At 40.9% G+C, this 26,193-nt stretch overlaps 1 protein-coding gene across 15 annotated transcripts in view; it reads right to left on the minus strand.

Moving 5' to 3' along the window:
• LOC144582018 (uncharacterized) overlaps positions 1–26,193 on the minus strand; it is an 821,808-nt gene that overhangs the window by 756,594 nt on the left and 39,021 nt on the right. For 14 of the 15 annotated variants that reach the window (XM_078368278.1, XM_078368277.1, XM_078368275.1 and 11 more), the window contains exon 4: positions 25,942–26,121. In XM_078368278.1, the coding sequence (XP_078224404.1) occupies positions 25,942–26,121 (180 nt within the window). Of the gene's footprint in view, positions 1–15,596; positions 18,716–20,274; positions 20,354–25,300; positions 25,751–25,941; positions 26,122–26,193 lie in introns of those variants that run through there. The other variant, XR_013533676.1, reaches the window with a different exon arrangement.

A 26,193-nucleotide genomic window follows, 5' to 3' on the forward strand; every position in this document is an offset into this window, starting at 1 on the left:
CAGGTGGAGAAAAGGCACAGATCCAAGTGTTTAGTTTTTACTGTCCAGTGGAAAAAAAGATTTACAGACACTTCCAAAAATGCATACTATACAGTAAGGCAAAATAACAAGATAAAATTTCTAAAAGAAAGAAAATAATGAAGCCAGAGAAAAATAAAGATAGAAAAGTAAGAGGAAGCCACAAGTAAGCCAGAGAGGCCATGATTTTGGCTTGAGGGTCTTTGTATTAATAATCACAACTCTGGAAAAGCCACAGGGTCCATGAGAGCAGAGCAAGTCAGTGACTCAGGAAAAGTTCATTTCTTCTCTGAACTGCAAACAGGAAGAGAATTCTACCTTGGACCATCAAAGAGGTGATTTATAATGTAGCAAATGATATTCTTCATACTGCTCTGTAAGAGAAATAATTTGGGTTGAGGATATCACATGGAGCTGTATGTGCCTTTAGAACAATCCAGTGAATATTTCCTGCAAAAAGTTGAGAATGTGAATCTGAAGCTCAGAAAGTCAGGAATAAAACTAAGTGAATTTGGAATTTTCCCACATGAAAGAGATGTCCAGTGTGCAGATAAGAATGCAATAAGAAAAACAGAATTGGAAAGGTCCCATTGCTATGATGATTTAATGCTTATGATACAGAAAACACTGCCCAAATAAAGATATAATATTGCCACCAAGATTATATATTAATTTGCTTCAAACATAAATTAGCAGTTAATTGAAAATACGAGAATGTTACCCTCTTGGAAAACAAAAAGCTAAATTCATCAAATTCTAAATGTATAAAACGGATGGATAATAAGCATTCAAAATGATTCAACATTGGATGTCAACATTGGGTTTTTTTTGTTTTTTGTTTTTTTTTTGGACTGGCAATTGCCCTCAGTAAAGTCAATTTATGAAATTTCACTTCTCACTAGTTTTCAGAACATATCTATTGTATGAGACGTGGAAAACATATTTTAAAAACTGTCATCCCAAAAATTGTTAGAGAAGTTTCTATAATGGACATATTAGATCAACAAACTCTGTTGGATTGATAAGCTATTCTGCTGTCATGAACAGGCAGAACTTTCTGATAAGGCTATTTCAAAAAAAGTAAATATATCCCAAAGATTAATGTATGAATGAGATTGCTTTGGCCACGATCATCAGAAACTGATTATAACTGTTAAAAGTATATATAAATATATATATATATAGCTGGATGCAGTGACTCCCACCTGTAATCTCAACAGGTCAAGGCAGGCGGATCACAAGGTTAGGAGTTACAGATCAGCCTGGCCAGCATGGTGAAACCTCGTCTCTACTAAAAATATAAAAAATTTGCCGGGCATGGTGCTGTGCACCTGTAATCCAGTGACTCGGGAGGCTAAGGCAGGAGAATCGCTTGAATCTGGCAGGTGGAGGTTGCAGTGAGCCGAGATCATGCCATTGCACTCCAGCCTGGATGACAGAGCGAGACTCTGTCTCAAAAAACACGTATTAAAAAATAAAATAAATAAAATTATATATATATATATATATATATATATATATATATATATACACACACACACATACACACACGTATATTTTAAAAGTACTGGCTCACAGATCAAAGGAAATGGTAAAAAGTCAGGCCATCAGGCTGTTCAGGGGTACTGGTGTTACCAGGACAAATCAGTCACTGCTAACCATCCTGTTCCACTAGGATCAGGATTCCTCGTCCTCGGGCAGAGAGCATTGCTTCCCATGCCCATCTCTTGGCTAGACAAGGACAGGGCCCCTTTGAGCAAAAGCTCCTCTTGGGCTGCACATAGCCTTTTTTAAAAGGATGTCAAAGTCATGCTGTGACGGAAGACCACAGGCAGGAAAGAAACAGCAGTGAATGTCCACAACACACAAGCATGCATTTCTGATAGGAGAGCAGAAACAGTCATGGACGTTGACGTATAAAATGAACCCAGTCATCATCCCAGAAATCCAAGTATTTTCATGATCATATGCCTCGACTACCTTAACAACCCAGAAATTTATTCTAGGTTATTATCAATTCAGAAAAACTCTTCATCAGATAGCATTTTTTTCTATCAATAAGATCACTCTGCCTTGTTCTTATATTTCATAAAAATTAAAATAAAATTAAAAGGAACAGAGGTATTTTAGACCTTATGCTTGAAATAAACCAATATTTATTAAAATATTAATGCAACCTTAGACAATGTTAATAGAAAATTAAGACCAAATGACAGGAAATACAGTCTCAGTGACTTCTCTCCTATTCAGACAGAGCACTGTTTTGAATTCTGAGTTTTATAATTTAGAAAGGATGGGCTCATGCCTGTAATCCTAGCACTTTGGGAGGCTGAAGCAGGCAGATCACTTGAGCTCAGGAGTTCAAAACCAGCCTGGGCAACATCTCTACAAAAAATACAAAAATTAGCCAGGCATGGTGGAGTGCGCCTGTGGTCCCAGCTACTCCGGAGGCTGAGGTGAAAGAATCACCTTAGCCTGGGAGGTCAAGGCTGCAATAAGCCAAGATCACACCACTGCACTCCAGCCTGGGCGACAATAAGACCCTGTCTCAAAAAAAAGAAAAAAGGAAAAGGAAAAGAAAGGATACAGCAAATTCAGCATGTGCTCAGAGGACATGACAGGACAACAAAGAAACTATTGGAATCACAATGAGGGGAAACAGGACATTTAATGCACAGAAAAGAGGACTTGGGAAATGAACAACAATGGTCTTGAGCGCACTGTGCTGTAGGGCAAAGAAAAACTGAATGTGTTCTCCAAAGATCTAGAATCTGGTTCCTACTCTATTCCTATTTACTGTGTGATCTCAAGCAGGCTGCTCACCTTCTCTGGGTCTTATATCTTCACCTCTATAAAAGGAGGTCTTGTTTTGTGAGCAGTGGCAGGGGGTTAATCAGACTTAGGTTCAAATCCCACCTACATGGCTTACCAGTTATGTGGTTTTGGTCTGAGCCTCTGCAAAATACAGATAAATAAAGATGAAACTTCCCTCAGATCTGATTATGAGAATTAAATAAAATAATGTAAATAAGATGCCTGATTCAATGCTTGACACATAGTTGATACTCAGTAAGTTATAATTTACAATTACCATTCCCAATAAATGGTAAGTATAATTATTCAGTAATATGACTCTATAAAAGATTTGATGCCATCACAAGAAGGCGACACACTTTTCTGCCATGTTGCAAGGCCAGCAGGTAAAATATGTAGGTACAGGTTTTTCACTAGTTAGAGAAATAACTTTCTAATAACGAGAACTAACAAGAAAAAAAGCTGCCTTGTGAAGTAGCAAGGTTCCCAACACTAGGAATGTTCAAAAGTGTCATGAAGAATATTTGTTGGGAACACTACAGAACAGCTTTCTATATTTTGAATGAGAAATAGATACGGTTCCTTGCCCATCCAAATGTCTATGACTTTCAGCTGAGTGCAGTACCAAGTGCCTTCATAGTTTATAATTTTAATGTACCACTGCCCTCTAGTGTATAACCTAAGAAGATAAAATCACCGATAAGAAAAGGAAAAAATGTTTGCACAAGTATCATGAAAAGTTATTTTCCTTGACAAAGAGTTATCTTACCAATCATCGAGTAGAACCTTCTTACTTTCAGGTGAGAAAACTGGGGAACAGAAAGTGATACGATCAGCCCAAAGTCACAGGGTTACGCAGCTACAGAACTGAGATGGGAATCTCACGTCTAACTCCCAGGTCAGGGTTCTTCCTGACAGCACATTCCTGAGGCTGCAGCACAGACCCAGTTATCCTCGGATGGCGTCACTTGTCTGAGCCAAAAGTCTTTGGTTCTAGCCACGTAACTGGACAAGTTTCTCTCAGCACGATGAGTCCAGCACATCCTCAATCACAAGTTCAAACCCTTACAACCATGTTGCTGAAAAAACACAATGGTTAATGAGGCCATGTTAACAAGCGCAGTTCATTATCAGCAAGCTAATGACCACTCAGGCCGCAGCAGGGATGCCAGGCTACAATTAGGTCTGCAGTGATGTACAAACAGAAAGGGACTCTAGTTATAATTAAACCTGATTCTTTAGTCCAATCGCTCATTAGGGAAGAAAATAAAACAGTCCACAGATCCCGCACAAGAAGATCTAAAACTAATGCTTCGGTCCAGAGATGGAATGGTAGGCCATTGAGCTATTGTCTACTGCCGAATGAGCACTTCAGCTTATATTCTTTTTTAAATTGTTTTTTATTTTATATATATATATATATATAACTGCGTTTTAGGTTTTGGGGTACATGTGAAGAACATGCAAGATTGTTGCATAGGTACATACATGGCTATGTCGTTTGCTGCCTTCCTCCCCATCACCTATATCTGACATTTCTCCCCATGTTATCCCTACCCAACTCCCCACCCACCACTGTCCCTCCCCTAGTTCCCCCAACAGACCCCAGTGTGTGATGCTCCTTTCCCTGTATCCATGTGTTCCCATTGTTATTCAAAGTACTTTGTAATAAAGAAGGGTTGGTTTTCATCTTAGCAATTCTGAAAGCCATGGCACAAAGGATGCTGGATAATTTTTCATTTTCTTCATTTTGCCTTTCACTATTGTTTGACTGTTTCTCCGGTGGACCTATATTACTTGTGCAATTAAACATGTTTAAAAAGTACTAAAACCTTGCCAAAATCTCTTCAAGGAATGAAAACTATCTAGGTATTAAATGTAAGAATACACATAAGCACAAACCTTTCATCATTAGAAGGAGGAACTACCTCCACAGAAAAACAACATGATGTTATTTAAAAAAAAAAAGAAAAGAAAAAGGAAAAAAGTCAGCACAGGATATGGGTTCTGAAACGAGAGACTGGAATTCACAGGATAGCTTTGTTAGTGAGCCCTTGGGCAAGTATCAAAAATTTTAACAGAGGGTTCCTGTGATTCAATGAAAGGTCTAGGTAAAGATCCTAGGAGATGCAAAAAAAAAAAAAAGCAATCCATAAATTGCAGGCTTCTTCCTCTTCCCCATATTCCCCTGCATTGCCATTCTCTGTCCTCATAATTCCTAAAATATGTCTAAATCTAGAAAGAGATGTCTTACTAGGAAAGACCAATTGAAAGCCTTGAATTGGCCAGGAGAGAAGATCCAAGTAGGCCTAAGGAGATAAGGTAGTAAGAAGAGGGGGAGAGGAGGAGGCAGTTCACAGGAAAGGAGAGAGAATGGGCTTCATTTGGAGATGAATTTTCTGCAGCCTTGAGAAGAGGTGGGGAGGACATTGGAAGAGTGAAGCTAAGGAGATCAGAAGGGGTTTGTTTTCTCCCTTTCTTCCCACTTAGTTCCCTCCTTACCTTTTTGCCTCATTCTGATTCTCAAATGATGAAGGCCTTTCTTATTCCTGTCCATGTGTCCTTCATCTACAACTTCTTCCTTCTTACTGAACCAGTCCCCGAGCCCTGTGCTTTTGAGTCAATGTCGCCAGCACCCTCTGGAAGGATGTGTCATTGATTTTCTTTTTATTACATAATGTTTCTCACACATACCTTCCATCTGTTCGTTTCTACTGATCTCTTATCCGTCTGTCTGAAAGCATTCTTAGGTTTTCTCTATACTTAAGATTCAACCCCACGAGCCCTTATATTGCCATGTTCTCCCTGGGTAATAGAAAGGGAAAGCACTGTGAAGAATATATAATTTTTTAAAAACCAGTTCCTGCGCTCAAGGAGCTTATAAATTAGTTGCGGAGAAAAGATTATCTCTTTAGAAACAATGGTGATCAATAAAAGGAGTATATAATTAAGTTCTACATTGCCCTGTCAGACCCTGAGTCTCTATAGCTAGGGGGATACAGGCAGAGGAGTTCCCCAAGGTGCTGTGGTAAGGGATGACTTGGAGGAAGCACCAGGTCAGAATATTGCACAAAGCAATTACTCAATAAATGTTTGTGATTGATTTGAGATGAAATATTAGCTAAGCCTTGAAAATCATTATAAGTCGACACTTCTCTCACCTCCCTGACAATTCTCCTTCTTCATTGGTTTTAAGGTGCATATTGTTTTCAATTTAACAACTCTGGAACAAGGATGTATTTTTCAATGAAGGAAACTCGGCATGTGTTATAGATTAATTGTCAGTGATTTTTCTTTCTTAGTGGTATATAAAACAATAGCTTACAACTGATGGCTTCTTAGATTCCATAAAACACATATTTTTGTGTGTACCCAGTATATTTCAGGTTGCTATTCTAGGCCCTAGGGATATGTGAATAAGAAATGTAAAGTTTTTCTCTCTTAAAGCTTACATTGTGGCAGAAGAAGACAGATGATAAACTAGTTAACAAATACCTGATACACTGATGCTAGGTATGGTAACACAGACTGAATAGGAACCAGAGTTAAGCCGAAATCCCAATCTACTGTGCAGAAAAATAAAACATAATGAGAAGTGAAGTTTTTAAAAAATCCGATTTCACCTAAGAAATAGCACTTTGGAAGGAATTTACACATATTTTGGGTATTTCATCTCCTCTGCTAGACAGTGAGCTCCTTGAAAACAGTTTTTTAAAGGGCAATTTACTTAATTTTACCACAAAAGGTGAAAAATATAGTATGGATTGGACCCTTGATGTCAGGAAATTTTTCTGTATAGAACCAAATAGCCAACTACTTCAGCCTTGCACATCACAGGCTCTATGACACAACTTCTCACTTCTGTCATTGTAACACAAAAGTAGCATGGATAAATACATAAATGAGCATGGCTGTGTTCCAATAAAACTTGGTTTACAGGCCGGGCATGGCAGTTCACATCTGTATTCTCAGCACTTTGGGAGGCCGAGGCGGGTGAACCACGAGGTCAAGTTTGAGATCAGCCTGACCAACATGCTGAAGCCCCTTCACTATTAAAAATACAAAAATAAGCTGGGCATGGTGGTACATACCTGTAATCCCTACTACTCAGGAGGCTGAGGCAGGAGAATTGCTTGAACTCAGGAGGCGGAGGTTGCAGTGAGCCAAGATCATGCCGCTGCACTCCAGCCTGGATGAAAGAGCAAGACTCTGTCTCAAAAAAAAAAAAAAAAACTTGGTTTACAAACACAAGTTGCAGGCTGAACTGGCTCCACACTGCAGTTTGCCAACCCCTGGACTAGGCAGCTATGCCTAAAGGCTTGCAGAACTCTGGAATTCTTTGAGATCTAAACCTGGAGACCTATTTACCCATAGCATATACAGGTGGTCCCTGACTTACGATGGTTTGGCTTATAATTTTTTTCACTTTTAGTGACGCAAAAGCAAAACACATTTAGTAAAAAACATACTCTGAGTACTCATCAGCCAATGTTTTTCACTTTCAGTATGTTTTTCAATAAATTACATGAGATATTTAACACTTTATTGCAAAATGGGCTTTGTGTTAGATGATTTTGCCCAGCCGTAGGCTAACGTTGTGTTCTGAGTATGTTGAAGGTCGGTTAGACTAAGCTATGACATTTTATAAACCTGTAGGTGTGTTAAATGCATTGCTTCCTTATAATATTTTCAATTTGCAATGGGTTTGAGATGTAACCCCTTCGAAGGCAAGGAACGTTCATGCAACATCCACAAGATCCCCAGGTTTTTAGTAAGGCCACAAAAATAGGCCAAAAAAGGGGAGCAGCAATGTTTCTGGGGCATCATAAGTGGAGATGAACCCACTTACAAATTCTTGCTCAGAAACCAAACATTTCAACTCATCCCAATACACATGGCCTTCCAGATAGATTCAGGGAATCCTGCACTAAAAAGAGCAGGTCTTTTTACAACCACAGATAGAAGGTGAGCGGTGATAAGTGAGGTCTGCATGCTCAGCCCTGGCTTGTTGCACTGCGGTCAATTACACAGCTGGTTACAAGCGTGTGTTTGCACCTGTTCAAGCCTTCAAATGTGCTAATCCCATATTAATTAAGCAACTCCTTAAAAGCAGGTTAAAAACAAATTAGACCCTGCTGTCCCATTTCTCTTCCAGCCTTCCCTTGGTAGCCCTTCATCTATAAGGGAACATCTACAGAGGGTAAGGAGCAGTGCTTCTTTGTAATTCAGGGGAGGGGGGGCTCATTATGTCCCATCAATTAGTGCTGCCCCCACTTAGTGAAAACGGTTGTTGGTACATAGTCCATATTAGTAAGTAATTAATAAGGGTTGATTAGCTAAACTCTCTCACGAGGTAGAACAGGCAACAGCCACCTTCCACAGGTCTACTGATTAAAACAGGGATATCAACAATGCAAAATGAAAGAAATGATGCTGGTGACCCTCATCTTTCTGAATGGGTTATTAGACAGCAGTCCATAGCTAACCACTGCATCTTTCTATTTTAATGCATTGAAATGATTTGAGATGACAAGGATGTCTGGCTTGTTATTCTTTGGATCTTTGAATAAGGGAAGAATCTAGCACCATAGTAGATAAATGTGGGAACATATGTCAGGAAAGTAGAAAAATTGACCCTGTACATGTAGGATGCACACTATACTGTAAAACAAAGAACATGAATGTGTATCTATTTAGATATCCCTGTTGATATTTTCAAATGCTATTTTTATTAGGAGCATGAAAAAGTGGGTAAAAACAGGAGACTGAGGTTAGGGATTTGATCAATTATAGATGAAACAAAACATTCATGTTTCTCTATATTGGTTACTGTGTGATAACATAATTATCTCTTTTTATATCTCTCCCACTCGCACACACATGCACACATAGACACAAATTTTGATCATGGGTTCTTTGAAGTTAGGGATCAAATCTCATTTATCTTCATATTCCATACAAGAGAGTATTTTAGAAACTTCTTAGCCATTTGATGAATAGATTAATGAATGGATGCTTTAACTTTTGACTAGTGGATAAAAGATAAATTAGGAACAAATCCTACATGTTGATGTTAACTTCAAAACGCTCACCACACGGGGATTTTCAACCTTTAAATTAAGTTCGGAAACGCTTTTCTTACTTTTACCACACATGACTTTATATCTGCTTAGTATCTTTTTTATTATTACTAATATATCTTGTATATGTAGAATTAAACATATTAAGCATTTAAGAGTCTGCTACATATGATCAAGTCACAATCATTGGGTTATATCCTTCTACTTATATATGTAAGAGTAGTGATGTAACTTTATTTTGAGACAGGTCTCACTCTGTCACTTAGGCTGGAATGCAGTGGCATGATCTCAGCTCACTGCAGCCTCCAGCTCCCGGCTTCAAGTGATCCTCCGACCTCAGCCTCCCAAGGAGCTAGAACTACAGGCACACACCACCATGCCTGGCTAATTTTGAATTTTTTTAATTAAATTTTTTGTTAAGATGAGGTCACTATATGTTGCCCAGGCTGGTCTCACTCCTGAGCTAAAGCAATCCTCCTGCATCGGCCTCCCAAACCGCCAGGATTATTTATAGTCATGATCCACTGCTCCCAGCAACATCACAGATTTTAATGATGTGCTTTCCATGCAGCCTCTGTTATTCCATGATCCCATTACCTCAATGCAATCAGGGAGCCTAACGCAGTAATGACATCCCCCTAGATGAAACCCACCATACAAAAGGGGGCTTTGAAAGAATGCAGGTATCCCCTCACTGGCGTGCTTCTCAATACCTTAGTAAGGAGAATGTCTTGCGACCTTCCTGAATGCAGCTGAAGTGTAGCACGCGGGCCACATAAAGAAGCCACTCCCACATGCCTATTTCCCTAAGGTTCTCCACCTCATGCCGTCATAGCTCTGACATCTCAACCACGTTATTTATGAGCCATCACTAAGTTTGAGTTTTAGTCAAACAAGTAAGCGGTTAAGGCTACCTCCAGCTGCTCAAGCTAATATATTAAATCTGAATTTCTAGAAAATATACCCGTATCACAAATCTCCTTCTATTTAGAGTTATATTCTACTTTTCTTGGTCTAACACCCTTAGAATCCACTCCCACACATTTTCCTCAGATTCCTGCCAGTGCAAGTTAGCAAAGTCGTGAAATTCTTTAGCTGTAGGGATTATTTTCTCTTCAGTCTTAGTATCCATCCGCTTAACCCATGCAAGATTTCACCCTAGGTAAATGCCTCGTGGCTGTAGTTGGGGTGAGTCTTTAGGAAAGTGGGTATCCCATTTGAAGGCATCTGCTCCAGATAAGGTTACCATGAGGTTTTCAAAGCAAAGGGAGGCTAGTCTCTTCAGACCCAGGAGAGCAAACTACTCTCACTGAAAGGGAAAAACCAATGTGATCTGTGGGGATTGAGATTGTCAATTTCATCTGAGTCCAGAAAGATGTCTGGGCATTCCATGTTTCAGGATTCCAATCTTTCCCAATCGATGCCTTAATAATGAGGTGATAAATTGCCAAGATAGTAAATTCAATTGGCATTAACTTCAGCAACTCATGCAGTTAAATTTGAGCCATCAGACCTGTTGCCATAAGAAATAAGCTCTTGCCAGGCACGGTGGCTCAAGCCTATAATCCCAGCACTTTGGGAGGCCGAAGCGGGTGGATCACGAGGTCAGGAGATCGAGACCATCCTGGTCAACATGGTGAAACACCGTCTCTATTAAAAATACAAAAAATTAGGTGGGCACGGTGGTGCGTGCCTGTAATCCCAACTACTCAGGAAGCTGAGGCAGGAGAATTGCCTGAACCCAGGAGGCAGAGGTTGCGGTGAGCTGAGACCGCGCCATTGAACTCCAGCCTGGGTAACAAGCGTGAAAGTCCGTCTCAAAAAAAAAAAAAAAAAAAGAAGAAGAAGAAGCTCTTTTAAGTCCATCATGTGAGCTGAGACTGAAATAGCTTGTTTTTTTCTTTCTGTAATCACTCCAGTACATTCAGGACCATCTATTCCATGCCACAGTCCTTAATGTCATCATTGCTTCCCTAACTGTCAAGTGTGACAGCCACCTGGGCTTCCAAGACACTTGCCTCAGTTGGTCCTTCATCACAGTCAATTCCAGAGAGCTGAATGAATTGAGATCTACACAGCATGGATCACTAGCATCCCATTTCCCACTGAGGATCTCAGCACTTCCAAGAGGCATAACCAAACCCATCCCAAAATCCAATCCTTGACCATCTGTCTCTCAGGATGACTCCTACTACCATGTCTGTGTTTGCGTGAGTCCAGCTAGAAGTCAGAACCCACATTAATAGTTTGAACTAGAGGAAATTTAATATCAAGCTTTATTAATTAGTAACAAGACAAGAATGGATAAAAGAGGACTCTAGTAAATACCTTGCTACAAGGACCAAACTTGGAAGGGGCCCTATTCCCATGATTGAGATTCAGATTTTGTAGAAGAGGTATGGCTGTGGCCAGCTGGAGAAAGTATAAGTTTGCTGGTGCACAGTGGGGCCAGAGCTAGTCTACAGCCAGCAGGCCAAAACCAATGAGCAAGAAACTGTGGGTCAGGACTGGCCATCAGGAATCCTTCCACTGGAGTGCCAGTAGGCTGAGAGTGGAAAGAAGGAAATGAACTGGAAGGCAGGGAAGTTCACTAGTTTGCCCCAGACCAGAGTTGATCTATGAGTGAGGCAGACAAGGGGAAAACTGCCAGCCAGGATGTGGGTAAAGCTTGTTGGAGGGTGAGTGTGACTGAAGGTTCTGGAAGTCACTGGCAGCCACTAGAGATAACACAGATCAAAGCATGTAGAGAAGCCCCTTCCTCCTGCACCATCCCTTTGATGCTCTCTCCTGAAAAGCTTGTAATTGTGCCAGCTAAGATGAAATGTTTACAGAGTCTAGCTCCATTATCACAAAACAGGACAGAAAAGGGTGAATTTGGAGCTAGCAGTCAATAAATTAATAACTTGTACATGAGGTGCTTTCCTGTATCAATGACTACATTCATTTCTGTGACTGATCTTTAATTTTTGGAACTCTGTGATCTTGGAAAGTAAACAGGAAGTGGTTTGCAGCAGGTCCGTTGTCCACTGCCTCCTTTTATGAGGGGCTCCCCAGAAAATAAAAAGAGGCGCATATCTTCATTGAGCGACTACCGTTCTGTCGGCATCACGCGAGGCACAGGAGCTTACTTTCTCTTGTGTAGAGTTTACACAATAAAGTCAGTGTCAAGAAAAAAATCCAGGGCTACATGTGTATACTTGCTAAGAGCAACTGAACCTCAGGTACTCTAAATACTAAGATTTAAAACTGACCACACTTTCAGGGGAGGCCTCAATATGAATTTGTTTTCTGCATTAATTGTAATTATAACCTTCTAAATCTTTTCCTTTTCTTTACTTTTTTCATCTTTAACACCTTAATAACATGCCTTTTTCTTTATTAATATTTGCTTATCAATTTGGTAGCTTTTTAAAATGTATAATATCTAGTGTTGACCAGGGCATAAAAGAAATAGGTACACTAATACATATCTGGAGGAGATGTCAGAAATTTTAATGTATTTTCAAATGTAATATATCTAAAAATATGTTAAAATTATAACTACTGATACCCTGTAAACCAGTATTTCTGCTCCTAGGAATTCAGCCTCCCAGAAGACTTTCATACTAGGCAGAGATTGGTAAAGAGGTGTAAGTTGCATAAAAAATACCATTCAGTATAAGGACAGGTACATAAAACATGGCTTATTTACACAGTGGCAAACTACGCAGCCCTTGAACACAGTGATCTATAATTAGAAGTCCTCATATAAAAAGTTACCCAAGACATATAGCTAAGTGAAAAAGCAGATTGCTTGAGTATTATGTCACACAAAAAATGACAGTAATTATGACAACAACATAAAACATGTTTAGGGAAAAGAAATAGAGAAAAATACCTCAAATGACTGAGCATGGTCATCTTTGGGGAATGGGAGTATGAAAGATTTCTACTTTTTATGTTATTTACTAAGGAAGTTAATAAGTTGGTAGATTCTTTGGACAGAGATTGTTACATAGTAAGTGCTACATGCCGTAGGGCATGGTGGCTCACACCTGTAATCCCAGCACTTTGGGAGGCAGAGGCAGGCAGATCACCCAGGAGTTCGAGACCAGCTTGGCCAACATGGCAAAAACCCCGTCTCTACTAAAAATATGAAAATTAGCTAGGCATGGTGGTGGGTGCCTGTAATCCCAGCTATGCTGGAGGCTGAGGCAGGAGAATCACTTGAACTCAAAGTAGAGGTTGCAGTGAGACGAGATCACACCACTACACTCCAGCCTGGGTAACAGAGTAAGACTTTGTCTCAAAAAATAATAAGAAAATATATATCTAAGGTTTACTAAGTAAAACAAATATGAAAATGTATAGTACTGCATTATGCAGGTACCAAACACAAAATAAACTTTTGTTGGGTCTCATATTTTTTGAGTGGAGGGTTGTCTCTTTGGCTCTTTGGAATGACTGTTTTGAATCTTATTAGAAATCCTGAAATACTGTTTCAGCTTATCTTTCCAAAAGAAACACTGCCAAAGAAGATTTCCTCACCTAAGAAAGGGTAGAATTCTGAGGAATTGCAAAAGGCAATAAACTTATTGTCCTACAACATTTCCCACTCTTCTGTTTAGCAGTAATTCTGGAAATATGGTGAAAAAACTTAGTGTGTTCTCACTGAGCATTCTTTCATAAAAGGTGTGTATGAACTTCTCTGGGCCAGAAACAAGGATGGCTTGGACTGGGCGGATACCATGAAGATGAGGAAAGTGAATAGATTGCATAACTGGAGGTTGAAATAGTAGGATTTATATAGCCTGGCAGTTCAAAAGTGATACTGGGACCCTTGAAAAGTACAGAAAACCTGCCAAAACAACATCTCAACCTTTGCTGCAGCTTTTGAAAAAGTCACCTTCTGTAGCAAGGAGGAGGAGGAAGAGGAAGAGGAAGAAGAAGAGGGACGAGGAGGAGGAGTAAGAGAGGAGGAGGAAGAGAGGAGGAAGAGGAAGAGAGGAGGAAGAGGAGGAGGAGAGGAGGTGGAGGAGGAAGAGAGGAGAAGGAGGAGGATAAAGAGGAGGAGAAAGAGGAGGAAGAGGAAGAGAGGAAGAGAGAAGGAAGAAGGAGAGGAAGAGAGGAGGAGGAAGAGAGGAGAAAGGAGGAGGAGGAGAGAAGGAGGAGGAGAGGAGGAGGAAGAGGAAGAGAGGAGGAGAAAGAGGAAGAGGAGGAAGAGAGAAGGAAGAGGAGGAGGAGGAAGAGAAGAGGAGGAAGAGAGGAAGAGAGAAGAAGGAGGAAGAGGAGGAGGAGGAGGAAGATGACTTAAAAGCCAGTAACAGCTTCAGGCAAAAAAGGCACTGCCAGACATGCTTTCTCCCTGCACAGAGACCAGCAAATCCTTCAAGATTTCAAAATATAATTAAAATTATGATACCCACCAACTTGATATTCTCTGTTCTTTAGTGCTGGGAGATACTAGCTAGAATACCTAGGAAACCCAGGAGTGTTACAGCAAGATTCCTTGGGTCTCTTGTTGAGAGAGAGACAGGTTTGGACTTCTGCTGGCACTCCTACAGCCAAGAAATTCTTTCAATTTCCTTCCAGGACAAGAGATAAGGAGAAGCCAAAAAGTCAATGGCAAATTGAAGCAGAAAATCTAGATATTAGTTTGTAGGACAAACCCAGAAGAAAATGACATACCTACTCATTTTCTAATGTATGTGCCTTTGGTAACAGAGAATAAATGAGCAAATAGAACACTAGGGAAGCTGGGACAGAGAAGCGAAGCCCATCGCTAGGCTTCCCGGCTGCTCTCGGTGGTTCTATGATGGCAACTGATCTGAGAATTTTAGTAACAAGATAGCAACATGAAAGTGCTTGACACATGGGAATTTCACTAAGACTTGTTTTTATGGTCAAAGTAAATATTTTGTAACATTTCTCTAAAACATTTTAGGCTGGAAATTATACCAGTACAGACTGCAGCAGTGGTTCCAAATTTTTAAGAGTGATACCTTCTTGAACGTCAAAATACAGTTTTGTTTGTTTTGTTTTGTTTTGAGATGGAGTTTCGCTCCTGTTACCCAGGCTGGAGTGCAATGGCAGCGATCTCGGCTCACCACAACCTCCACCTCCTGGGTTCAGGCAATTCTCCCGCCTCAGCCTCCTGAGTAGCTGGGATTACAGGCACGCGCCACCATGCCCAGCTAATTTTTTGTATTTTTAGTAGAGACGGGGTTTCACCATGTTGACCAGGATGGTCTTGATCTTTTGACCTTGTGATCCACCCGCCTCGGCCTCCTAAAGTGCTGGGATTACAGGCGTGAGCCACCATGCCCCGCCCAAAATACAGTTTTAAAGATCTTCCACAAGTAATAGATCTGCTATGAGTACTTCTACTGAAGTACAGTGTTTTGTGTGCAAGGGAGAAGTTTATCTTAGTACCAGGAAAAGTTCTATGTCCCCTAAACAATTGATTTTTGTTTTTTGCTTTACAGATACACTAATAAACAATTTCTGTAAGTAATGGTGTTTTCCCACTGTGTTAAAACTCAGAGCCAATGTTTTGAGTCTGAATTCCCTCCAGTTACTTCAAAGAACTAACGGTATACATTTTGTGAACTCACCTCTCCCTCATTTTACTTCCTGTTTTTGTAATCGTCCTGATGTTTGCCCGACTCAGACAGTTTATGCAGGAAGAAGGTTTAATGGACTTACGGTTCCATGTGGCTGGGAGGCTTCACAATCATGGCAGAAGGCAAGGAGGAGAAACTCATATTTTCCGTGGAAGGCGGCAGGCAAAAAGAGCGCTTCTGCGGGAAAACTGTTTTTAAAACCACCAGATCTCGTGAGACTGACTCACTGTCACGAGAACAGCACGGGAAAGACCCGCTCCGTGATTTAATTACTTCCCACCAGGTTCCTCCCACTACATGTGGGAATTGTGGCAGTTACAATTCAAGAGGAGATTTGGGTGGGGACACAGCCAAATTATACCAACATGTTTCCTTGGGATATGTCTGATGCGTTTAGGATATCAAAGCTATCACTGTTCTTCACTTTACCAAAAGACTTCTTTCCAAAAGGGATGGAGAAAGAAGAAAAGTAAGGACTGAAAATGAGAAAAAAATCTCCAACCTACTCTGTAAGAATGTTAATCGTGGTGCCATTTAAAATAGAAATTGTGAATTATTGTAAGGATGGTTAAATATAATATGATATATTCTATATGTCACATGAAATCATTAAATTAATGTTTTAAAAGACAAAGAGTGTTTAATGACATAGAAAGTGCTCCACTGACATATTGTTAGAAATTAAAGGCACAATCCCTGCAGGATAATATAAAATAATCCGTAACATGTGCATCTCTAAAAGGCCACAGGTATATGTCTCAAAATATTTGAAAAGGCTCTCTGGTGACAGAATTTGGTGATGTTTATCTTCTCCTTTGTGTTTTTCTGAATGATCCAAAGTTTGACAACATGTGCTGCACTATAGTCAAAGGGAGAAAGTCCATACAAAAAAATAAAAGAGTTTGCTTTTACATATCTTTATATGGCATCATAAAAACGATGCAATCTCATCAGTTAGGCTGAACTCCAGATACTAAAACCGCTTTAATTAATGATCCCCACATAAATTAAGTGAACTTACATTACCAGATGATGAAACGTATTATGACACTACAATAACGTAATATAGTACAAACATAAAAATTGATGGTGGAAACAAGCTAGCAATGGATCCTAATATATCTACTCAGAAAGAACTTAGTATATGATAAAAGTGGCATTACTGATCATTCAAGAGGAGGAAGGGTTATTTCACAAATGGTGCTAAAATAGTTAACTGTTTCAGGGGAAGATAAATCATTGCCTTACAAAATACAATAATGTACAGTTTGGATGGGTTCAATTATTGAGTGTAAGAACTACACTCAGGAGACCCAGAAGAAATAATAAATACAAGTGAATTTATAATCTAGAATTTCAAATATCTTTCTAGTCAATGATAAAGGAAGAAATAAACCAGAGAGAAAGGGAGACCAAGTTTCCTACACTTTTGAATATCACTTCCTCACATCAAAAACCACTGTAAGAGGCCAGGCATGGTGGCATAGACCTGTAATCCTTTCACTTTGGGAGGCCAAGGCAGGCAGGCCACCTGAGGTCAAGAGTTCAAGACCAGCCTGGCCAGCATGATGAAACCCCATCTCTACTAAAAATACACAAATTAGCTGGATGTGGTGGGGCATGCCTGTAATCCCAGCTACTTCTGGAGGCTGAGGCATGAGAATCACTTGAATTCAAGATTGTGTCACTACACCCCAGCCTGAGCAACAGAGTGAGACCCTATCCTCAAAAAACAAACAAATAAATAAAAGGCTTAAGTAAATGTAAAGGTAAGAGAAAGCTAAGCCAAACACCTGCAAGACATAAGACAGAGTTAAAACGTTTCGTATAATCCTGTCTTACAAATCAATAAGAAAAGACAACCATTCCGATTTTTTTTTACTATTGGAAAGACATAAGCAAGCTTTATTATGTTCCACTAGGGCAGGGGCTCTCTCTCCCTCATTTGCTGCTGAATGTTATGCCTTCTACAGTGCTTCACACACAGTGGGCAATCAATAAGTATTGATTGAATAAAAGAATGGTCATTTACAAAAAAGCAAATTATGTTTTAAAAGTCCAATATGACTGGTGATTAAAGAAAAGAAAGATAAAGCAGAGGTAACATTTTATTCCATCAACTTGGCGTATATGCCTTTTAAAATAATATTCAGTTTTGTCAGGTATATAGTGAAATGAGTATTCTCATTTACTGCCACTAGGAGTTTCTAGGTCAAAATTTGTCAACACATTCAAAAATCTCAAGCATCTTGATCCTTCAGCAACACTTTCATTTCTGGGAATTTGTTACAGAAAAATAATCTAAATAAACACAAGAATATTATCTTTGCAGTCCTGGTAATGTTGTAAATTGGAAAGAACCTAATTGTTAAATATAGGGAATTGATTAAACAATTATATACATAAGAAATAATGTTATAAAATATTAATTGTGATTTTGAATATTTAAGTGTATGGAAAATTGCATGTTATGAAAGAAGTTTAAGGATAAAGCTATATGTATATATTGACTCCCATTTTTTAAAAAACATATGGATATCTATACGTTAAAAAATAATACTTGAGCCAGGAACGGTGGCTCATGCCTGTAATCCCAGCACTTTAGGAGGCTGAGGAATGTGGATCACCTACAGTCAGAAGTTCCAGACCAGCCTGACCAACATGGTGAAACCCCGTCTCTACTAAAGATACAAAAATCAGCCAGATATGGTGGTGCACACCTGTAATCCCACCTACTCCAAAGGCTGAGGCACGAGAATTGCTTTAACCCAGGAAGCAGAGTTTGCAAGTGAGCTGAGATCATGTCACTGCACTCCAGCCTGGACAACAAAGTGAGACTCTGTCTTAAAAAAAAAAAAAAAAAAAAAACAGAAATAAAAAATAATAATATGTGCATATTTTTATGTTTACTTGGATAGTGAGATATGCTTTTAAATTGATTTCCCAAAGACTCATACTGCTTATATAATAAAACAAAAAAGTATTTTAGAAAATCTTCTCTTCACCATGCATGGTGGCACACCAGCAACACAGAGGCCACAGCAGGATGGTCACTTAAGCCCAGGAATTTGAGACCAGTCTGAACAACATGGAAAGACCCTGTGTCTTTAAATTTTTAAAGACTTCTGTGAGGTTTGCAAGCTCTTCTTCACAGTTTGCAAGCTCTTCTTCATAGTTTGCAGGCTGTCATTTTAATGTATTCTGTTGATCACGAAACAATTGGGGTGGTGAGTGACAGGTGCTCTAAACTGAAACTCTCCCCACTGCTCCTAGGCAAACCCAACAATCCCAGCCAGCATATGATGGAGTCAGCAGTAACTCACGCCTGGCCAATCAGAGTGGCACATCCCCTGCTGCTGATCCCGAAATAAGCATCTGACCTGAACTGAGCCCATGGCTCTTTCCTGGGGCTTCTGCTGGACTTTCATAAAAGTCATGCTCTTCTTCTCTAAAAAGTCTAGCTCCGGGATCATGCAAAGATTCTGGAATATCTAGAGACATCTTTTCTAAAATTTGGAGAGGGCTAACCTAAAAATGAAACTAACCCAAGAAAAACCATGACCAATACATGGTCTCTGAACCCGTGTCTGAAGGCCCGTGATTGAGTTCCTGGATCTTGCCATGCCTAAAAACAGTATTCTGGGTTTTATAAAAACATGAGTCAAGAAATTCCTTTCTCAAGTTGGTTTGAGTTGGATGTTTTTTCCACTGGCAAGGCCGGCACAGCTAAGCCAGCCGAAACCCAACTCTGAATTCTGTGGCAATAAGCATAACCCTGGAGCATCAGAGGCTGGACAGGGTTTCCTGATATACAGAGAATGATGAGACAGCAAGCAATCCACCACCACGGCTAAGGAGATCCCTGTCAAGGATAACCTCTAATACGGTGTTGTAAAAGTGGCATTCCACCTCTATGGTTTTACTTCCAAAAAACCATAATGCCAGTCTAATCAAGAGATAAAAACATCAATTTTCAATAGAACGGAATTCTACAAAATACCTGACTGGTACTCTTCAAAACTGTCAAGTTCAATTATGTTAAGTGAAATAAGCCAGGCACAGAAAGATCAATACCATGTGTTCTCACTCATAGAAGTAGAGAACAAAATAACAGTTATTAGAGGCTGGGAGGATAGAGGGAGAAAAGCCTAGGGAGAGGATGGTTAATAGAAAGAAAATTACAGCTAAACAGGAGAAACAAGCTATAATGTTCTGTATAGCTCTGTGGGGTGACTGTAGTTAATAATAATTTATTGACTATGTTGAAAAGCTAGAGGAGACGACTTTTGGAAGTTCCTAACATAAAGAAATGATCAATGTTTGCAGTGATGAATATGCTAATTACCCTGATCTGATCACTACACAGTGTACAACAGTGTTTCAGTCTAAAACATGTAGCTTCAGGCTGGGCACGGTGGCTCACACCTGTAATCGCAGCACTTTGGGAGGCCAAGGTGCATGGATCATTTGAGGTCAGGAGTTTGAAACCAACCTGGCCAACATGGTGAAACCCCGTCTCTACTAAAAAATACAAAAATTAGCCAGGCACGGGGACGGGTGCCTGTAATCCCAGCTGTTTGGGATGCTGAGGTGGGATGATTGCTTCAATTCAGGGGCTGGAGGTTGCAGTGGGCCAAGATGGTGCTACTGTGCTCCAGCCTGGACCACAGAGTGAGACTCTGTCTCAAAGATAATAATAAGATAAAATAAAACATGTCGCTTTCCTGTCTGAGTAGATATATACACTAGCTTTTACTTACCATTTAGGCAATTTCTCCCTCAAAATTGAAACCGACAGAGGGAGTAAGGAGAGATTTTCCTGGACTTACTGGGTACAATCTAGAAGACAGAGACAGAAGAATAGAGTTGTATAACATATATATGGGTGTGATAATCCAGATACAGGTATCTTGATCTGTGAGTGGATTACTGCTCTGTATGAGAAAAAATTAAGAAATTAATTTAAAAATTAAGAAATTAGTGGTATTATCACTCTGTACCCCCACAGGTATGTGGAGGTCTATCAAGGTCATCAAGACCAAGGAAAGTCTGGGAAATTATAACAGTCCAGAGGAGTCCAAGGAAACATTATGACTAGGTGGAGAAAGGATATGGCAGAAAAACTCGCACAACTGAAATAAAGGACAGAGTTTAATTTTTTTTTTTTTTAAGGAGGAGAAGGGTAATCACTACATTCACTTCCAGGTGGTCTCTGCTCTGAGAGCTCAATGGCCTGGTGTGGTGATGGCAAAAGGTAATTCCCTCAACTCTGGAAGCTGGAGGTCGCTTGCACCTCCTTGAGGACACCTTTTCATGATAGGAATGTTCCCATTCATTCAGCACACAGGGGTCCGTATAAGCTACTGGGCCTCAGAGCCGCTCAAGCTATGGCTTTGTTCTCAAGGAAGTTGCAATCTGGGGAGGAGTAGACAGAGAAGGGGAAAACCTCCTCCTTGGTAGTGCCTCTCAGACCCACTGCCTCCCAGAAGAGCTATCCTTACGACCAAGTTGATAATTAAAGGAAAACATGAATATTCACTCAAAGTGGGATAATATGATGAATGCAAAGCCTCACATGAACTCCAGTGAGGCTTTGCAACCAGTGAGTTTCGGCACCAAACTTAAGTAAATTCTTAGTTGCTAGAGCTTTGGTGATGCTGAAATTTTGGATAAGGTACGGAAGACCTGATTAACACTTTTAGCTTCAACTCCAGGAGAAAACCTGTGGTACTGTCCCCCAACCTTTCCCATTCTTCCTCAGGCTGTGATTAGTTTATTTTCTAACCCTGAGGAAGATCACTCTTAAGTTCCTTTTAATTTTCTTTTGTATGTATAATAAAGTTGGTGTTTTGGAGTGAATTAGCCTGAATTGACTGCTCCCCCTAGGCAACTCCTTTCTACTGACCTCATTCACGTGTTACTCAGTGGTTCTGTATCGAGCTCGCATCACAGTCCCCAGGAGGATGTGTTAGAACACAGATTACTGGCTGGGTGCGGTGGCTCACGCCTGTAATCCCAGCACTTTGGGAGGTCAAGGCGGGCGGATCACCAAGTAAGGAGATGAGACCATCCTGGCCATGGTGAAACCCTGTCTCCACTAAAATACAAAAAAAAAATTAGCCGGGTATGGTTGTGGGTGCCTGCAGTCCCAGCTACTTCGGTGGCTGAGGCAGGGGAGTCACTTGAACTGGGAGATGGAGGTTGCAGTGATCTGAGATCACGCCACTATATTCCAGCCTGGCAACAAAGCAAGATTGTCTCAAAAAATAAATATAAATAAATAAATAAATAAAACACAGATTACTAAACCTCATTCCCAAGTTTCTGATTTAAGAAGTCAGGGATGGGGTCCAAGAACTGCTTTTTTTCTTTTTAATTTAAAGCTCCAGGATACATGTGTAGGACATGTGCAGAACACAGGTGAACGTGTGCCATGCCACGTTGGTTTGCTGCACCTTATCAGCCCGTTGATAAAGAAATTAAGAAGAAATCACTTAGGCAGATAGTAAGTGTATGGGAGTCCTTGGTAAGCCCTTTCTTTTTCATGAAAAGCTGCCCCAAATCATTTTCTAACAAAGAGTAGCCTGTAAAGTCGAGCTGCAGACATAGACAAGCAAGCTGGGAGCTTGCACTGGTGAATGCCGGCAGAAACTAGAGACTAGACATGTTCAAGATGGCGGCTCCACCTTCCCTTTGTCATCCACGTGTACAGTATGGAGCAGACAAGATGGCCCCATCAACTGGAAAGCTCATTTGCATAATAAGATTAGGGTGGGGAGATCGGCCTTCCCCATGCACTATATAAACGTCACACCTGATAGGAACCAATCTGTGAGTCCTGTATAAATCAGACACCACCTCCTCATACCTGACTATAAAATCCCTCACGTTTACCGCTGGTCTGATCATTTCTACTGGGAGACCCCTCTCTACAGAGAGAGAGCTGTTTCTCTTTCTCTTCTCTTCTGCCTATTAAACTCTGCTCCTAAACTTCTCATGTGTGTCTGTGTCCTAAATTTTCCTGGTCCACCATGAGGAACCTCAGGGTATATACCCCGGGCAACGTAGTCACTTCACCATCACCCAGGTATGAAGCCCAGGTCGCCTTAGCTATTTTTTTTTTTTTTTAAGACGGACTTTCGCTCTTGTTACCCAGGCTGGAGTGCAATGGCACGATCTCGGCCCACCGCAACCTCCGCCTCCTGGGTTCAGGCAATTCTCCTGCCTCAGTCTCCCAAGTAGCTGGGATTACAGGCATGTGCCACCATGCCCAGCTAATTTTTTGTATGTTTAGTAGAGACAGGGTTTCACCATGTTGACCAGGATGGTCTTGATCTCTTGACCTCATGATCCACCCGCCTCGGCCTCCCAAAGTGCTGGGATTACAGGCTTGAGCCACCGCGCCCGGCCACCTTAGCTATTTATCCTGACGCTCTCCCTCTCCCTCAACAACCCCTGTCCCTGACAGGCTCCAGTAGGTGTTGTTCCCCTCCCTGTATCCATGTGTTCTCATTGGAGAACTTCTTTTTTTAACAAGTTGCCTAGTGATGCTGACATGGCTGGTCCCAGGAACACACTTCGAGGGCCCACTCTTTATCTTGCACTTAAGCGATGACATCAAAAAACACTCAGACGCAGTTTTCATCTTTATAAAGATCAGCTCGCAAATGACCCAGTGTGTGTTTGATGACTCACAGCTGTCTGCCTGTTCAGCATACACAGAGATAGAAAGGCAGCTGAGTACTTGTCGAGAAGAGCTTGGTTGCCATGGGATTTTACAGGGGTGCCATCCTGAGAAGCCTGTGTTAGGCCCTTCACTGGTTGTATCAGAATAAAAACAAAGTAGCAGTTTAAAGGAGTTTGGGGAAGGCAATTGAATTTTGATTTTTAAATAAAATTCCCAAATTGAAATTCCTTTCAAAAACCACTGTATCATGCTGCTGTGTGAAGAAAAACTAAACTTTGCAAATGACTTTCCAAAAGTCATCAAACATGCAAAATGCTGTTCCCCTTTAACGTACATAATTGTCAGTGAGCCCGGAAGCTCCAGCAGATAAAGAGTCTCTTTTTTCAGGAATCAGGGAAGGTGTGCAAAGTCTCGTGAGATGATTTTCTTAATCTGTCCACTTACAGGCCAGTAATTACTCACAGGCCAAGACGCCTGCATCTGTATTATCACACTCATACATGTTTTTGTACGACTCTCTTCTTCCCGTCTTTGTCTTCTAGGTCTTACCTAGTAAGTCCAGGAAAATCTTTCCTTGCTCCCTATGTCTATGTCAGTTCTTAGGGAGAGTGAAAGCTGGTATAGACGCCTGCTCATACAGGAAGGCTACACATTTTTAGATTGAATTAGCCACAAGAATCAAGGTACCAACATCTCAAATTCTTGGAGTTCCTCCAAGCTTTATGAAAATCTCTTATTTTTCTAGTACACAAACATTTATTGAAACGTCTTCATGAGAACTAAACACATTTCTACTCAACATTTTGATCGCCTTTATAATTTTGAATATTCTATCAGCATTCTTCTTACCTGTTTTAGTTACAAATGCTATGATTTTGTCTATATTATGGATTTAATTAATTTTGGAGAGTTGATCTGGAAATCAATTTATAATGTATATTTATAATATTATAATATTGTATAGATAATATTATAATTTTATAAATAAGAAGCATGTATTTTTGCCTCAATACTTGCCAGCTAATTCATTTCTTGGTCAAAGACTAAATGTTCTTCTATATTCCCTTAAATATTTACTTTGCAAAAAGATTCTTTGCTTTTCAAAAGAATTATAGTTTCCTTTAAATAATCCCATGTAAAGGCATATTTTAACTCACACACCTGTTCATGCACATAGCTGTTTGCTGAATTAAGTGTAAAAATAAAATGAAGAGGAAATAGCATCACTCTCATTTTAGGCCTACAGACTCTGCCTCCTCAAAGATACTCCCACATCTAACAGGAAGGCCCCAAGCCATTCTATGTGGCTGTTTGTTAGACTGAACGTTAGCAGATGCTGCTCCATATCCTTCCACAGCCGACAAGAAGTAGCTGGGTGAAATCTAGGGCTAGGGGCGTCTGGCGATGCCTCACGCAAGAGGTTAACAGGAGAAAGATGTCCAAAGAAAAAACTATTTCCAGGTCTCCCTTCTGTATCTTCTCACTAAAGGCAAGAGACGTATCTTGGGAATCTCTGCACCAATGAAAACTTTTCTCAACTTAGGACCTGTTCCTGCCCCATCCCTCGGATAGAGTCTCTGTCTCTAATCCTAATTCTGGATGTGAAGAATGGGGCCTACAAATGGATTTCGTCACATTCTCTCCATTTTATGGATTAAATGCTGTCATCTTTTCATATTTCTTAACTAGCCTCTACAAACAAAATCCAGCCCCATCTTTTGTAAAGAACCAGATTGGGATTTGTGTCTGTAAGGTAAATATCCCCCATTCTCAGACTACCTCCTCCGTGGAAATAAGAGAAGAATTTCATAACTCATGTCCTGAGAAGACTGCTGGCCACGGCGGATATACATAGTCTCACCCATATGCCACCATGCTCAAAATTATACCATCGGTGACAGACTGAGCATATATTTCACTGGTGCCCACGACTGGTGGCAGCCACTTGCTAGGCTAGTGGAGTGAAGCCAGCTAAGCTGCTTTTACCCTGAAGTAGCTCAGAGTCTGCAGAAGGGATCCCTCCTTTGGAATAAATTATTGTTCTTTGTATCTCTCTTAACATGCCACTACTCCTGAGTATAATCTATAGCACAGCATACCATGAACTGCACATCTCAGTTCTTTCCTTGCAATCCTAGTGTCTTTGGGCGAAGACGACATTTTAAAAAATCCTCGGCCAGGCGCGGTGGTTCAAGCCTGTAATCCCAGCACTTTGGGAGGCCGAGACGGGTGGATCACGAGGTCGAGAGATCGAGACCATCCCGGTCAACATGGTGAAACCCCGTCTCTACGAAAAATACAAAAAATTAGCTGGGCATGGTGGCGCTTGCCTGTAATCCCAGCTACTCAGGAGGCTGAGGCAGGAGAATTGCCTGAACCCAGGAGGCGGAGGTTGCTGAGAGCCGAGATCGCGCCATTGCACTCCAGCCTGGGTAACAAGAGCGAAACTCCGTCTGAAAAAAAAAAAAAATCCTCACAAACCACTCAAATGAGTACAATGACCTACACACACCCCAGTTTGAGAAGATCTCAATTCTGTTACCCTAAAGACTCACTTCACTACAACCATTGCCTTTCTCCAAGCTAGAGCCGTCCATCCTCCATTACTTCAGCCGAGCAGCAGATGGCGCCACACCACCGCAGCATGAGCGGAACTGCACGCGCCCGCTCGGCTCCCAAGGTTCCCTTTCTTCTCGGGGAGTCAGCATTTCACCTCACAGCGCCTCGCGTTTGTCCTCACCGCTGCTCTTTTCCTCAGAGAAGAGCCGGAGAAATAAACGGATACTCCAGTAAGCGAAGCCCCCACCGTGGTCCGTGTCAACAGGAAGACGGGATGCCGGGCGAGCCGTACCGCTTCCGGCCAACTTCACGACTCTCCGAGTGCGTGATCTCGAGCAGCTCCGCGTTATTTCCTCACCTGCTGGAGGAAGGAGAGGCGGGATTTCATCCGGCACCCTAAGAGCCACGCGTGAGACCCGGATGCCGTGCTGCT

This window comes from Callithrix jacchus, chromosome 4 (genome assembly GCF_049354715.1).
Source record: "Callithrix jacchus isolate 240 chromosome 4, calJac240_pri, whole genome shotgun sequence".
Classification (NCBI taxonomy): Eukaryota; Metazoa; Chordata; class Mammalia; order Primates; family Cebidae; genus Callithrix; species Callithrix jacchus.